Raw genomic sequence first — 15,069 nt, forward strand, 5'->3', positions numbered from 1 at the left:
ACAGGTCTCAATAGTCAGGTTGAGTGCAGGTAAAAGGCAGAGGGAGGGGTTCAGGTGGAGGGAGAGTGTTAGAGCTGGGTGAAGGGGTCTGTGGGACAAGGAGAGGACTATTGTCCATAGAAATGGGAAGGGTGGTGAAGACAACAGAAGAAGAGTTCGATGGCATGTCGTGCCCAAAGTTTATTAAGGTGGGAATGCAGAGGAATAATTAAGATCTTTGCTGAGTACAGAACGTTCAGTTTCAGAGAGCAGAAGGTTGAGAGGGTTGGTGAAGTCCCCAGCTGGAAAGCCTTTTCCTGTATTTAAATATTTGCATGTTCCAACAGGGATGGCACTGCATTATGATTTATGTTTAAGGTGATACCTTTCAATATTTACTCTATAAAACTCTTTTGTTTGTGTCAAACAAAAGAGAAGCAAATAGTTCTTTGAAATGTTTTCATTGGCATTCTGTGACTAAATGTTCCAACTTGTTTAGTGATGCAATATTTAAAAAGAATTGAAAGAACATTTCTCATTCAAATGTTTGGAGTTTGGATTCTTAATGAGGTATCTCAGATCCATTAAGGGTCTGAGATTGAGTTACATGCAATCCAACAAATCTACAGATTGTTTCTAAAAATATATTACATTGATTTCTTTAATTTTGATGTTCACTATCTGTGTTACTATCGATGACCCAGTTCCTTAGCAATAATGAATTTTCTGTGGACAAATATGGGATTTGTAGGATTGATAAACCACTGTGAAAGATAAATGTTTAAAATTTTACTACATGTGCATAGCAGGGACAAAGTCAATTTGCCCAAAGCCATCCTGCTGTCCAGGTGGATAAAAGACAAAATATTGCTTGTTCAACCACACTTTTGTCTTGCAGCATCCTGACAGACTTTGAGGGGCATTGAATACTGCTTTTATAATAGGTTTATTGAATGAAATGGTTAAAACCTCAATGTATCATAGCAATAGAAAGAAAATTGATGAATATCTTACACTGACAAATACCATGATTTTTTGTGTGTATTTTTGTATTCCAATTCATTTTAATTCTACGCACCAGGCTAATGACCTTGAAATGCTTTGCCAGACAGCCTGTGTAATGCAGAAGTGGGCTTCCTGCCTTTAAATAGGATTGTAACGTCTGGTTATTGATTATGTGAGGACAGACATTAGAGTGTAATCTGTTTGGTAACATCTCCAGAGCGTGATCAATGTAAAAATACAATACAGCTGGAATAATGGCATCGCAAGTCTTGTTAAATAGATGGAAGGCTGAAAATATTAAACAACATTTTGTGTTTTAAGTCTGCCACAGCCTCAAATGGTAAATGGAAATTTTACATCATCCTGTTTATCTTTCAAATCTTGACATTTAATGTTTGATTCACCTGGTTTGACATTTCAGCAAATTTTCAGATTCGAGGTGTGTATTTTTTCTTATTCTTAGACAGGATGTGAGTGTCACTGTCTGGGATATGTCAGGACATAAGATTACAGTTTGTAGCTGAATGCAGTTCTACTGATAGCCCACAACACATTATGGGTGCCTACTTTTGTGTTGCAAGACCTGTTTAAAATCTAAACTAGTTAGCACTGTGAAAATCCCACACAAGTTGCAGGGTATCTTCAATTTGAAAATGGGATGTGGTCCACAGGGTTTCTCGTGGTCACTTCAAATACTGTAACTGATTTGTGTAGGTGTCACATATCACATAGACTTTTTTTGTTGATTTTCTTTCTGCAAGTTGCAGACATAGTCCAGCAGTTATGTCCTTCAAGGCTCAGCTACCTCTGTTAAAGATGTTGCTGCTGAGCTACTCCTAGTGATAGACATTGAAGTTCCAGCTCCCAACCATGAGTACATTGTGCCCTTGACACTTTCTGTTTCTTCCAGGAGGTGGTTATTGTGGATTCATCAGCTGGGGTGGGCTGGTGCATGGATTTGTAGCTTGTAATCAGAAAGACGTTTGCTTGCTCATGTTTGACCTGATGATACAAGAGTCCATGAGATTCAAAGTTAATGTTGCAGACTCCCAGGATAACTCCTTCCTGATTTTGCATTACTGACACCATCTCTGGTAGCTCTGACTTACTTATGGGATGGGGCATATAGGATGATATTGATTGGGAGTGCGGTAATGTCTTAGGATTATCTGAAATGTATGACTGAGAGTTTGATTGCATCAGGCTGTTGCTCCTTTGTTTTGAAGAGTCATATAACACTCAAACCAATTTCTCTGTCTCTCTTTCACTTTCTCTCTCCATAGATGCTGTCAGATCTGCTAAGTTTCTCCAGCACTTTGTTATTTTCAGATCTCCAGCATCCACTCTCCCTTGCTTTTATTTGTTATTTGATGAGTCTGTAGGACAGCTATTCCAATCGTGGCACAAGCCCTGAAAAATTAGTAAGAAGGATTTTGCCATCATTGTTTCCTAAGATGATGATGGATTGGAGAGAGAACATGGAATGTTCCAGCGCAATACAGGCCCTTCGGCCCCTGATGTTGCGCTGACCTGTGAAATTAATCTGATGCTCATCTAACCTGCACCGTTCCATTATAATCCATATGTATGTCCAAATGCCCTAAACATCAGCAAGTCTACTACTGTTGCAGGCATGGCATTCCACGCCACCTAGTACTTTCCGAGTAAAGAAACTACTCCTGGTATGTCCTAAATCTATATCCCCTCTTGCTACCCTTTACCATCCGTGGAAAAACGCTCTCATGTCCACCCTATCTAACACTCTGATTACCTTATATGTCTCGATTAAGACACCTCTCAACCTATTTTCCAATGAAAACAGCCTCAGCTCCCTCATCCTTTCCTTGTAAGACCTTCCTTCCATACCAGGCAACATCCTAGTAAATCTCCTCTGAACTCTTTCCAAAGCTTCCACATCCTTCCTATAATGCGGTGACCAGAACTGTATGCAATACTCTAGGTGCGGCCTTAATAGTGTTCTTGTACAGCTGAAGCATGACCTTGTGGCTCTGAAACTCAATCCACTGACCAATAAACACCAACATACCATATGCCTTCTTAACCTATTCAACCTGGGTGGCAACTTTCAGGGATTTATGCTCCCGGACACCGAGATCTCTCTGTTCATCTACACTGCCAAGAATTTTACCATTAGCCCAGTACTCTGCATTCCTGTTACTTCTTCTGAAGTGAACTATCTCACACTTTTCCACATTAAATTCCATTGACACTTCTCAGCCCAGCTCTATGTTCCTCTGTAACCCACAACATCCTTTGGCACTGTCCACAACTCTGCCTACGGTAGTGTCATCCGCAAATTCACTAACCCATCCTTCTACGGCCACCTCCAGACCATTTATAAAAATGACCAACAACAGGTCCTTGCGGCAACCCACTGGTAACTGAGCTCCAGGATGAACATTTCCCATCAACTACCACTCCCTGTCTTCTTTCAGCTAGCCAATTTCTGATCCAAACACTAAATCACCCTCAATCCCAGAACTCCGTATTTTGTGCAATAGCCTACTGTGTGAAATGTCTTACTGAAATCCATATACAACACATCAACTGCCTTACTTCATCCACTTGTTTTGTCACCTTTTCGAAGAACTCAATAAAGTTAATGAGGCATGACCTACTCTTCACAAAACCTACCTTAACCAAATTATTCCTTGCCAGATTATTATAAACCCTATCTCTGATAACCTTTTGCAACATCTTGCCCATAATTGAAGTAAGGTTCACTGGCCGATAATTACCAGGGTTGTCCTCCCCTTCTTAAACAAAGGAACAACGTTTGCTATCCTCCAGTTTGTACTGAAAAGTTAATGTTAGATGATGACCTCATGGTTAGAAAGGTCACTGGTTTTAATGTGTTTCTATGTTTGAAAGAATGTGTCTTTTGATTAAATGCTGTAACTCGACAGTACTGGACTAAATGTTTGAAACTGAAAATGTGTTGCTGGAAAAGCTCAGCAGGTCAGGCAGCATCCAAGGAGCAGGAGAATCGACGTTTCGGGCATGAGCCCTACGTCGATTCTTCTGCTCCTTGAATGCTGCGCTTTTCCAGCAACACATTTTCAGCTCTGATCTCCAGCATCTGCAGTTCCCTCACTTTCTCCTTAAATGTTTGAAAGGCAGGAATCTTGATGTAAAACAGATCAGGATATCAGATTTGTAATGTGACTATTTATCAGCTTAGCAGAGTACTTGATAAGAAAATTGTCCCGTGTAAATATCATATAGTTGTTTGGATGACATGTATACGACAACAGCCTGTCCAAGCTACGTCTGAGTTGATTAATATCAAGACATAAGCCTCGTTTCAGGCAAAACAAGCAAGCCCTAATAAATAATTGATCAAACCTGTCATGGAAAGCATGGTCCATTAGTAATATTTGCTCATGGTTGAACTGATCAAATTGCTGGAGACTGTCCACAGAGTTAGAATACATTGACTTGCTTGTATGGAGAACAAGGGTAAGAAATCTTGTGTCATTGATAGCTAAGGATGAGAGCATCTAATCAGTGACTAGAGGTTGAGATGGATTGTGCTCATCTGTTTCAGTCCGAGTCTTGGACAAGTCCATGTAAAACAGGTCACTTGTGATTATAAGCATTGTATGGTTAAGATTTTTGAAGTACTTTGTCATGTGCTTTGCCTTTATAAAGAACATTGGGTATATTCCTTTGTTAGGATTACCTTTGTCGTTGATATCCTAAGAAAGCCTGATGGACCAGCGGAAGTTGGAATAAAAGCCTACAGGGTGCTGTCTCCAGCTTCATTTCACTTTTTGATTTTGTAGCAGTTTATTACAAGTGAAGTGGCTCAGAAGCCACTCATAGGGCAATTAAGAGTCAACCATCTTGCTACAGATCAGGGGACCCATGGAATAAGAAGAACGACAGATTTCCTTCCCTCAAAGAAGGTTGGTGAATCAGATGATATTTTTACAATAATTGCAATGTTTTCTTATCACTATTATTCGATTTTCATTAGTTGCTTGCTTGCTTTGTTTTCATAATATATCTTTAAGGATCTTGACAAATTTCATAACATGTCCATATAGTGCTTCCGAACTGTTTTTTTCCTCAACTAAGCTCCCCCTAAATCTTTGGACAGAATTTACCATGTGAGTCTCTCACATTTCCTGCACTTGGGGTATCCCCTCTTCCTCCTGGAATTGTCCTCACTCTCTACCAAATGGGCACCCGTGTTCAAAGAATCTGGGAGTGTTGCTGAACAAAGACACCTTGGAGTGCACATTCATTGTTCGTTGAAAGTGGAGGCTCAGGTATACAGGATAGTGTTTAGGTGGTGTTTGGTATGCTTTCCTTTATTGGTCAGAGTATTGAGTACAGGAGTTGGGAGGTCATGTTGCGGTTTTGTAGGACATTGGTTAGGCCACTTTTGGAATATTGTGTGCAATTCTGGTCTTCCTTCTACAGGATGTTTTGAAACTTGGAAAGGTTCAGAAAGAATTTACAAGCATGTTGCCAGGGTTGGAGGATTCGAGCCATAGGGAGAGGCTGAACAGACTAGGGCTGTTCTCCCTGGATTGTAGAGGCTGAGGGGTCACCTTATAGAAGTTTATAAAATCATGAGGGGCATGGATAGAATAAATAGTCAAGTTCTTTTCCCTGAGTTGTGTGAGTCCAGAACTGGAGGGCATAAGTTGAGGGTAAGAGGGGAAAGATTTTAAAAGGGACCTAAGGGGCAACTTTTTCTCACAGAGGATGGTGTGCGTATGGAATGAGCTGCCAGAGGATGTGGTGAAAGCTGGTACAATTACAGCATTTAAGAGGAATCTGGATAGGTATGTGATAGGAAAGGTTTGGATGGAAATGGGCCAAGTGCTGGCAAATAGGAAGAGATTAGGTTAGGATATCTGGTCGGCATGGACAAGTTGGACAAAAGGGTCTGTTTCTGTACTGTATTTCTCTATGACTCTAATCATCCTGAATTCACCAAACACATTTTCCCCGCCCATCAGCTTTGCAAGCAGCTTGTTCCTTCCTGCTCCACTGTAGGCCCGAGCCTCACCCACAGACCTTTCCCATGCAGTTGCAGGGTGGGAATCCTTGCCCTTTTATCTCTTCACTGTTAACGGCTCAGGGCATCCTCCAGGCAAAGCAGCCATTTTACATGTATTATTTTCAATCCGGTTTACTGTTTTAATTCTTACAATGCAGTCTCCTCTGTATTATGGTGCTCAACTACAAGTGATCAATTTGCGGAACACTCTCAGAAGCATGACCTTGACCTTCAGTCACTTATCATTTTAATGCACCATCTTGCTTTTATGCTCACATTTCTTTCCCCGGTCTGTTATTCTGTTCTGGTGAAGCCCAATGCAAACTGGAGTAATAGCGTCTCATTCTCCATTTTGGTATTTCAGAGATTTCCGAGTTGAACATTGAGTCTTTATAAATGGATTCATGATACTGTTATATGGATTACTGAGGAATTCTTTCCTCTGTTGAACCGCTAGATGGATGATATTATTTTGACTCAAGCAGCACCATCGTGATGGATAAGCTTTCATAGAATAATATGGTCCATTGTGTAATTTTTAAACAAGTGTTCAACTAATTTTCTTTTAGGGGTGGACAGTTTTACAGAAGGTCTTGTTTTTGGTATCACATCGAGAGTGGTCTCAAAGAAGGTTGAGAAACCCTGGCCTAGAGTAGTGCGTCCAATATTTTTGTGAGCATCAGTATTAAAACAGAAATTGCTGAGTGATCATCACCGCTGTTGCTGTGATACAACAGTTTCATTTTTGAGAATTATACCTTTTGGAAATTAATGTGTATCCAGCCACCTTGTGACATATTGCTAGTTCTGCCTCCCATCTGGCCAGAAAATGTGGGGCTTTGTTTATTGTGTACACACACAGTACTCTGTTCATTGCTTCTCAATGTTAATGAAAAACTGACAGAATAGTTAACTTCTTTGCCAGTACTGATTTGTTTAAAAATCAGTTTTGAAACATTTCTCTAAAGTCCATCAAAAACCTAGTAACCTTTTTAAAAAACTTGGCTTTACACTGGATGAATCACCACCACTGCCACCAAAGTTGCTTGGACATGGTGAATCCTGACATATTACTACCTTTGCAAAATTGTAGATGTTGTGTTACCCTACAAGTATTTGAGAATACAAAGGACTAATGTTGTGGCATGCATTACCTGTTGCATTTAACTCATTCTTTAAACAGTACAAGTAGACAATCATTTTTCCAAAATCCTCAAGGGCCAGTTGTTTTTCGGAATACGGAACTTTTTGGATTTCGGGAAAAATGACATTTTCAGAGTGAAATCAAAAAAAAATTACCTAACAGCAGACACACGTATGAATAGTATGAGCACTGAGACAAAATTGATGCCTGCCAGTGCTGGGCCATGTAGCCGTGTCACATCTGTGTGACGTGGTTCGAATGGGTTTGGAGTTGGGTCACCTGTTCGCACGCCAAAATGATGTTCCACATACCACTAAAAGTTTTGGATTTTCAGAGCTTTTCCGATTTCGGAATTTTGGATAAAGGGTTGTCTACCTGTATAAGAAGTGAAGTGTCGAAATGATTTTTTATATGTTGCTTGTCATTAAGTAATAGAACATTCACTTGGCACAAGTTACAAAGAACAGTAATAGCTATTATTGAAGGTATTATATAAATGAATGTTGTCGTTGAAACAGAGGTCTTAAAATCTCAAAATAATAGAGCAAAGGATTTATTATTTTGTTGACAGAAGGAAGAAATGTACATTGTGTAACTAGCAAATGAAGCATTTGAATATTCATTAATTATTGTTAAATACTTCTATTGTTTAATTATTTGCATTAAAGTAATAAATTAATAAAGGAAGATAAATCTGAGACACAAAAAATATTAAATGTGGTCTCTGGAGATTGTAGAACTCTGTTAAAGATCAAAACATAGCCAAAAGGATTGCAGTTTAGAAATTCATTTGTTTAAGTATCTGCTAACAGGAATATAACCTAAATTTCAATATTTACAGATTAATTTTTTGTGAGTTTGCACTGCATTGTCTAAAAGCACTGACATTGTTTTCAACTGCAAAGCCTCAGTTGTGACAATCTAATTATTAATTGTGTATGTTCAGGTTTGTATGAAACAGAAATTGAGACAGAAACCAGCTTTCTGGAGCACTGGAGGTTTACAATGGAAAAGAGGAAACATTGCATAATGGGATATCCTGCACCTGTAGATGACCTCATTCAGTATGCGATATACAATGCAGATGCAGATTATATGCACAGCAGAAGGCAAATGGCTGGGTGGAGTACGTAAAACTGCAGCTTATCAAACAGAACACAGTGGACTCAGCTGCAAACTGAACTACATTGCAGTACAGGAAAAATGAGTATCTGTGCCAGTTTGTGAGAGAATGGCTCAACCGACTGATATTCCTGGCAGTTTCTGTGTCCCAGAAGTTGGACTTTTAGCTGCTTTAAAATGGAGCAGAAATGTAAAGGGGCAAGGACAATTAAAGCAGAAGATAAAAGACCTACCTGCACTTCTGAAAAATGGATTGAACCTCAAGAAGAAGCAGGCTGATGTGGTAATTGTACAATTCTACAATTCATACTGTAATAGAACAATACAGGGCAAAAATGCTTCACATTTATGAGGAGATGTGATCATTATATTACTAAGTATTCTGTTACAATATTCAAGAGGCAACATTACATTGAACAGCATAATATGAAGCAGGGAGTCGTAATTTGCTGGCAGGTATCATGTCTTTGCAAGTAGATTGTTTTCTACTGATGGTGGAACATAAATACAGGCTCAGATAATAAAGAGGTTTTTTAAAAACTGTTTTAATCTCCAGTGATGTATGGAAATGTTTTGAGGAAAACTCAAAGTTTACAATCTTATTACTATTGTTTGAATCCGTCAGGAGAGTTTGATTATTCTATTAGTTTGAAACATACCTTGCACCTTGTGATAAACATCGTAAAGGTAATTTAATTGCTTAAAACAAAATGTAACTTTGTAGTTTTGCATGCTGCTCAGCAGAATTGGTAGCTCAGTACTGAAGGCAAAAATATATTCGCAAAATATTGTCTGGGATAGAGCTCAGTTTGAAATTGAAGGGATTTTGATGATAAAATTGAAGGTCACTCAAACATGTGTTGTCTGAACTATTAGATTGTTCCACAACATTACACAGTTTCTGGTATCTAAAAATAATAGCAGCGGTCCCGTGAGTGGGAAGTGTCCTTGGTTTTCTATTTACTGCAAAATTGCAACAGCCTTCTCTATGTCAGCATGTATAGTATTTTTACAACTACAAAAGCTCTAATATTTTGCTCAAATACTGTACTTGCATGTTACAATTCCTTTAACAGGTGGCAACAACAATATGACATCGTACGCAGATCAAAATTAAATACACAATGCTAGTAATATGTACTTGGTTAAAGCATATTACAGACTAATTACAATCCTTATCACATTTTTATATATTAAAATTCTGTGGTGAAAGACTGAGTGGCAAAATGTAATTGCACAGACTTCTTCAACCTTGGGGTCATTGGTCTGAATCCAGTGCAAACTGATTGGATGGCGAAGTTTGCTGCTGTACTAATTGGCTACCTCACTTGTGGAGACTGGTTGGTGTGAGGAATATAAAACTCAAGGCTATAACACGTTGTTAATGCAGAATAAAATATCACCCTGTGTTGTACTCTTGAGGGAGAGAGGAGGGCTAAATGCTGAATGTCACTGACATTGTTAACTGTGAACGCAAAAAATACAAAACTATATTAATTTTAAAAATGCCTTCATAATTGTCAAAAATGCTAGAATTTCAAACTAGTAATAATTCTGTCAAGTATTCATTTAGCTTCGATTTAGCTACCTAACAAGTGTCGTGACCACTCTCCTTTATGTTGTGCTAACTCTATTTATTATACATATGCAGTTCTTCCTGAGACTTGTTCCCTGTTTAGCTAATATTCTACAACTACAAAGCTGGCAAAACGGAATACTTTTATTATGAACATATATCGCACTGTGGAGGCTACTGACCGAATCACATCCAACAATCTGTCTTAAAAAGACTCTGTTTGTCAGCAGTGATAAATTCCACTACAACAGTTGAAACAACCCCCAGCTTGTAAAAGAAAATCAGATCACTTTTTCTCTGGATATCTTTTAAATATTTCCAGAATCTGTTTGCTTATGAAATAAAAAGTAACAATTTTTTTCTTGAACCATAGTCTAGCTGTATACAAATCATTTATTAGTTTCTGAGAGAGTTTGTTTCTAGATTAACAAGCTGGTTGAAAATATTACCGCTGTCTGCCTTCAGTGATCAAAGTCTTAAAACAGCCCATCATATTAATTTTAAAAATGTCAATTCACCTTATCTCTGAATGTTAATGGATTCTTTAAAATATTCCCGGATCTATATTTGGACCTAGAAAACTAACCAGACTGTCGCTGAGGACACTATCCAATGTGTGTGCCAAATTTGGTTGGGATCTGTCCAGCAGCTCCATAAATGTAATGTTGACAGATGAACAAACAGGGTGAAAGTGTTGCTGCTGCTCGGGACATGCTAACTGAGTTATTTCTGATGTTCCTTTCTTCTGGGATCTTCAGAGCATGGCTTTCACAGAAACGTGCAGTGAAGCATCCTTTGGGATGCTCTACTGGTATAAGATTGGACATGCTGGGTTTAAACACTCAGTTCTAACATGAGTGAATGGATGATAGTTATGTGAGTGGTTTGGTAGATGAATGAGTGCTTTGGGATGGGTAGTCAGGTTGATGAAATGTTCAGGGGATTGGGTAGTTTGCTATGGTCATGGGGGTTCCATGGTCCAGGAAAGGGGTATAAATGGGTTAGCAAGCTAATCTCATCGGGTTGTGGGCTTAGTTGAGAGGTAATTAGCACAGTGGTCTGATGTTTGTGAGGCAGTTCTGGTTTGGCAGATTATTGGAGGGTGAAAGGATATTTGGTGTCAGTTGTGTAGTTACCCTACAAACAGACCAGGTTATAATCGGTCTTACAGTTCCTTGGTAACTACTCCAGTAAATAGTATGGGTCTGTTTGGACTCTCAAATTCTAAATCCGAGCTAGATGTAGTTGTGGAGGGCATTGTGGAGCAAAGGAATTGCCCATTCCACATAGGGCTGTGTGTCAGGACTTCCTAAGGATTCTAGTGTACGTCTTCAGCCATTCATCCAACCTCTGTGAACCAAAAGCTAGAAGGTCTGGCCTATAACCTTCTGCTTATCTTCAGTGGTCAGGGTCCTAAAGAGGCTAAGTGAAAATAATTGAGAATGCAATATTTCTATTTTAATGAAACACTATCACACAGCACTGAACCAATACTATACAGCTTAGATAAAAGAGACCATTTTACTTTTGGGTAGCATCCCTTACTAACCACTTATTTACATCATTTGATCAAGAAGAACTTGATTATTGCTTAAAAAATACATTTGTCTCTGTCAGTCATTTTACAACTTGTGCATTCTCCATGGGAATATCTCTACCAATCAGAGTCCACTTGTCAATCAATCAGCACGTTCCAAGTTAGTGTTCTTGTGCAGTGTGGTAGTGGCCCTACCTTTGGGAGAGAAAATACAGCATCAAGTCTCAGCTGTTACAAAATGTGTCATTGATTATTCAAATAGGTAGATTTTTAAAAAAATATACAAGGAGTTCTGAGTGTCTTGTGGCACAGTGGTAATGTCTCTACCTCTGGGCGAGGAAGGCTGGGTTTAAATCCCACCTCAGAATGGGAAGGCTATGGAAAGGTGTCATACAATCTCCCAATAGACAGACTTCAAACAAAATCAGTACTCTCCACTCATACAGTGTAAATGTTATTTCTCTTTGAGTGTGAGATGAATAATGTTGGCAAAATATGTTTCTTCAGCATTAATTACTTTTTATTAATTAGTTCATATATCTGTTCATGCAGGATGTATGAAAGTTTCTCTTTTATGTAGCTGATGGAAACTTGTGAAAAGCCTTTTGTACACTTGCCACTGTTTTAGTTGTTGTTCCCTCATTTTTATTTATCATCACAATGTAGAATACATCTATTGTTAGACTGTTGGTGCTGTAATATGCAATCAATGCTGACAAGTAAGCAATTTTATTGAACAGATTTATTTCATGGAAAATATCTTGATTGGCTATTTATTATTGACTGCAATACTTGTATTCAAACAATTAAAAATGATCAATTAAAGTTTTCTTCTCCTTGGATGGATCAGTTCATTGAAATTGTCAGTAAATGTTCTTGTGACTGTATTTATAATCATCTGTCATATACTAGCATTAGAAACATTCATTTCATGAAGTTTTGTATGTATGAGGTCAAATTACTGGCTCTGCAGCTTTCTGTTTAGAAGAAAATGTCAATTTCAGTGTAGTCCATTAAAATGTACATGTACCAATATCCAATACAATTTCCTTCCAATATTTTGTCATATGGTTTTAAATGGGCTATTATTACACTGAATTCATGCATAAAAAGGGATTCCTGATTGTTCAAGCTTGAACAACAAATGTTCACTACCATCCAGATCATGACTCCAGTTTTAGGGTAGTCAGCCGTTCACACTAACCTGCTTGTCTTGTTTGGGTGGATTTAATCAGCTTTCAGCTAAATGGAGTATAGTGTGGTCGCATGACTGCGCTGAGAATTTCAAAACAGGAACTGTTCATTTCAGTTCCCCTCCCCCTGCATTTCATGTTCACTATTGTCTAAAAAAGGAATGGTATTTGCGATGCCACAGAAGACAGGGTGATCCAGTCTCCTCGGGATGTGTGATCGGAAGTTGTCTAAATATAGAAATTGAAATTAGGAAACAAAAAACGCACGGATCCAAATTTGTACCATACGTTAATGTTTTGCCATTCATGCCTGAAGACTAGGGTTCGAGCTTGTGTAAACATCTCACTGAGATTTGGTTAATGGTTGGACAAGTCATACAGTGAGTTGGGTGAGTATTATAAAAGTACAAATAGATTACGATGAGATTTTTCCTTCTTATTGACTAGACCTTATTCACGTATTCTACATCATATGCATAATTTGTCTTTTGAAGCAATTTGGATCGCTCAAAGTTGCATTGAAAATCTTAATTCATACATTGACATTTGTTGTCAATGATGTGGTGTTGGAAAAGCATAGCAGGTCAGGCAGCATCCAAGGAGCAGGAGAATCAACATTTTGGGCATAAGCTCTTTGTCAGGATGATTCCTGATGAAGGGCTTATGCCCGAAACGTCGATTCTGCTGCTCCTTGGATGTTACCTGACCTGCTGTACTTTTCCAACACCACGCTCTCGATTATGACCTCCAGCGTCTATAGTCCTCACCTCCTCCTAATTGCCATTTGTTGACCAACTTGACTTGATTTGAAAAAAAAGAATTAACTTAATTGACAATTAAAACTTTATCACACCTCATTTTAAAGGATAGCACTCAAATAAAAGTCCCCTCTTTCTCCGACATACATTTATTGGTAGTCTGGCTCTCAAATGCATTCTCACAGTACGAAGGAGGTCACTGATCCTTTATCAGAGCTGGATCAAGTGCCTCAGATGAAGGTCACACCTGCTGTCCTCTGCACACTACCTTGACCATATCTGATGGTCCCTTGTGCCCATCAGCAGATAGCAGATTGAAGGAGGTCATGCAGCTAGCAAAACCATGAGATGACAAGTTGGCTGGATGGAGACATCTTGGAAAAGTGTTGATACCTCTGATGGAACTTTGTATAAAGCTAGAGGACTCTTCCACTTGGACTTTTGAAAATGTTTTGTTTTGATAGCAATTGAGATTTAAAAGTTGGACAATTCAATTTATATACTCTGAATTGCAGCTGTAACATAGGGCTGTCTGTCTCTTTCATTCCCCTTCCCCATCCAAATTCCTGATGAAGAGCTTATGCCCAAAACGTTGACTCTCCTGCTCCTCGAGTGCTGCCTGACCTGCTGTGCTTTTCCAGTGCCACCCTTTTTGACTCGTTAAATATGGCACCAGATCCTGGATTGGAGATAGGTGACGAGGCCTTCCCAACATCAGACTCCTCCCCATTACGTGATCTGGCAGAATGCCTATATGACCTGCATTCATGAACTTACCATTGTGTAATGGGCTGGAGTGACCATATCTTTGTAGTGTCAGATTTCAACTATTTGCAGCACTATTGGTGATGGTAGGACTAAATCTAGCCCAAAGATTCTCTTTGGACTGTTGTTATTCAATTTATCTAGAGATTGTGCAGCATGGTTCCAAGAGGATCGGAGGTCCAATGACTGGGTGCTGCCGAGAAATGCTGAACATTAGATTAAAACTCTAGATTAAAAAGTCAAAAGCTTGTTATTGCTACAAGAAAGGTATAAAAGCATTGCTGGCAGGCAACTTTTAAAATGTTGTGACAGAATTTAAAACTATTGTCATAGGATATTACTTTTTGCTAATTATTAGCTATGTTAATGAAAACAAAAGTAGTAGCTGCAACTTGAAAATTTGCCATAATCTTACCAGACCATTGGAATGCTCACTCGTTAGAGGGAGAGAGACAATAGATGGTGGTTTAACTTGAGGGTCACCGTGCCTCATGCAAGAGGAGGGGTTGAGAACAGGAGTCCTTCATGCTAACCTTTCCAGTCCTTTACAATGCCTGGCTCCATGGAGGCTGGTGTGTTTTCCATCATTTTTAAAGCTGCACTCACCTCACCACGTGAACCTCCATCTCTTCCTGCTCTCTCTGTCCCCACATCGAAGCTTGTCAGCATGGCCTGGGAAAATTCAATTCAGGAATTCTCCACTGGCTAGAAACTGTAGAAGACCAGGCAGGATTGGTTGGAATTTTGATGAGAATTGCCATACAAATGAATAAAACTATTAACAGCATCACACAGCAATAGTGATTACCTAGATAGCGCAAGATAAGGATGACATTTTCACTCAGCCATTTTGGACATTAAAGTTTAACCTGTATCACTAATATAGTTTATTTTGAGATCACATGGAATATGTGGTACTTATCTGGTTTTCAGTCGTAACAATATTTTACAACGG

At 38.9% G+C, this 15,069-nt stretch overlaps 1 protein-coding gene across 1 annotated transcript in view; it reads left to right on the forward strand.

The window, feature by feature from the left end:
- Positions 1 to 8,319: 8,319 nt before the first annotated feature.
- LOC132816009 (rap guanine nucleotide exchange factor 5-like) overlaps positions 8,320 to 15,069 on the forward strand; it is a 189,018-nt gene continuing 182,268 nt past the window's right edge. The window contains exon 1 of the mRNA XM_060825412.1: positions 8,320 to 8,568. Within this exon, the coding sequence (XP_060681395.1) occupies positions 8,395 to 8,568 (174 nt within the window). The 5' untranslated portion in view covers positions 8,320 to 8,394. The remainder of the gene's footprint in view (positions 8,569 to 15,069) is intronic.

This window comes from Hemiscyllium ocellatum, chromosome 5, assembly GCF_020745735.1.
Source record: "Hemiscyllium ocellatum isolate sHemOce1 chromosome 5, sHemOce1.pat.X.cur, whole genome shotgun sequence".
NCBI classification, from domain to species: Eukaryota; Metazoa; Chordata; class Chondrichthyes; order Orectolobiformes; family Hemiscylliidae; genus Hemiscyllium; species Hemiscyllium ocellatum.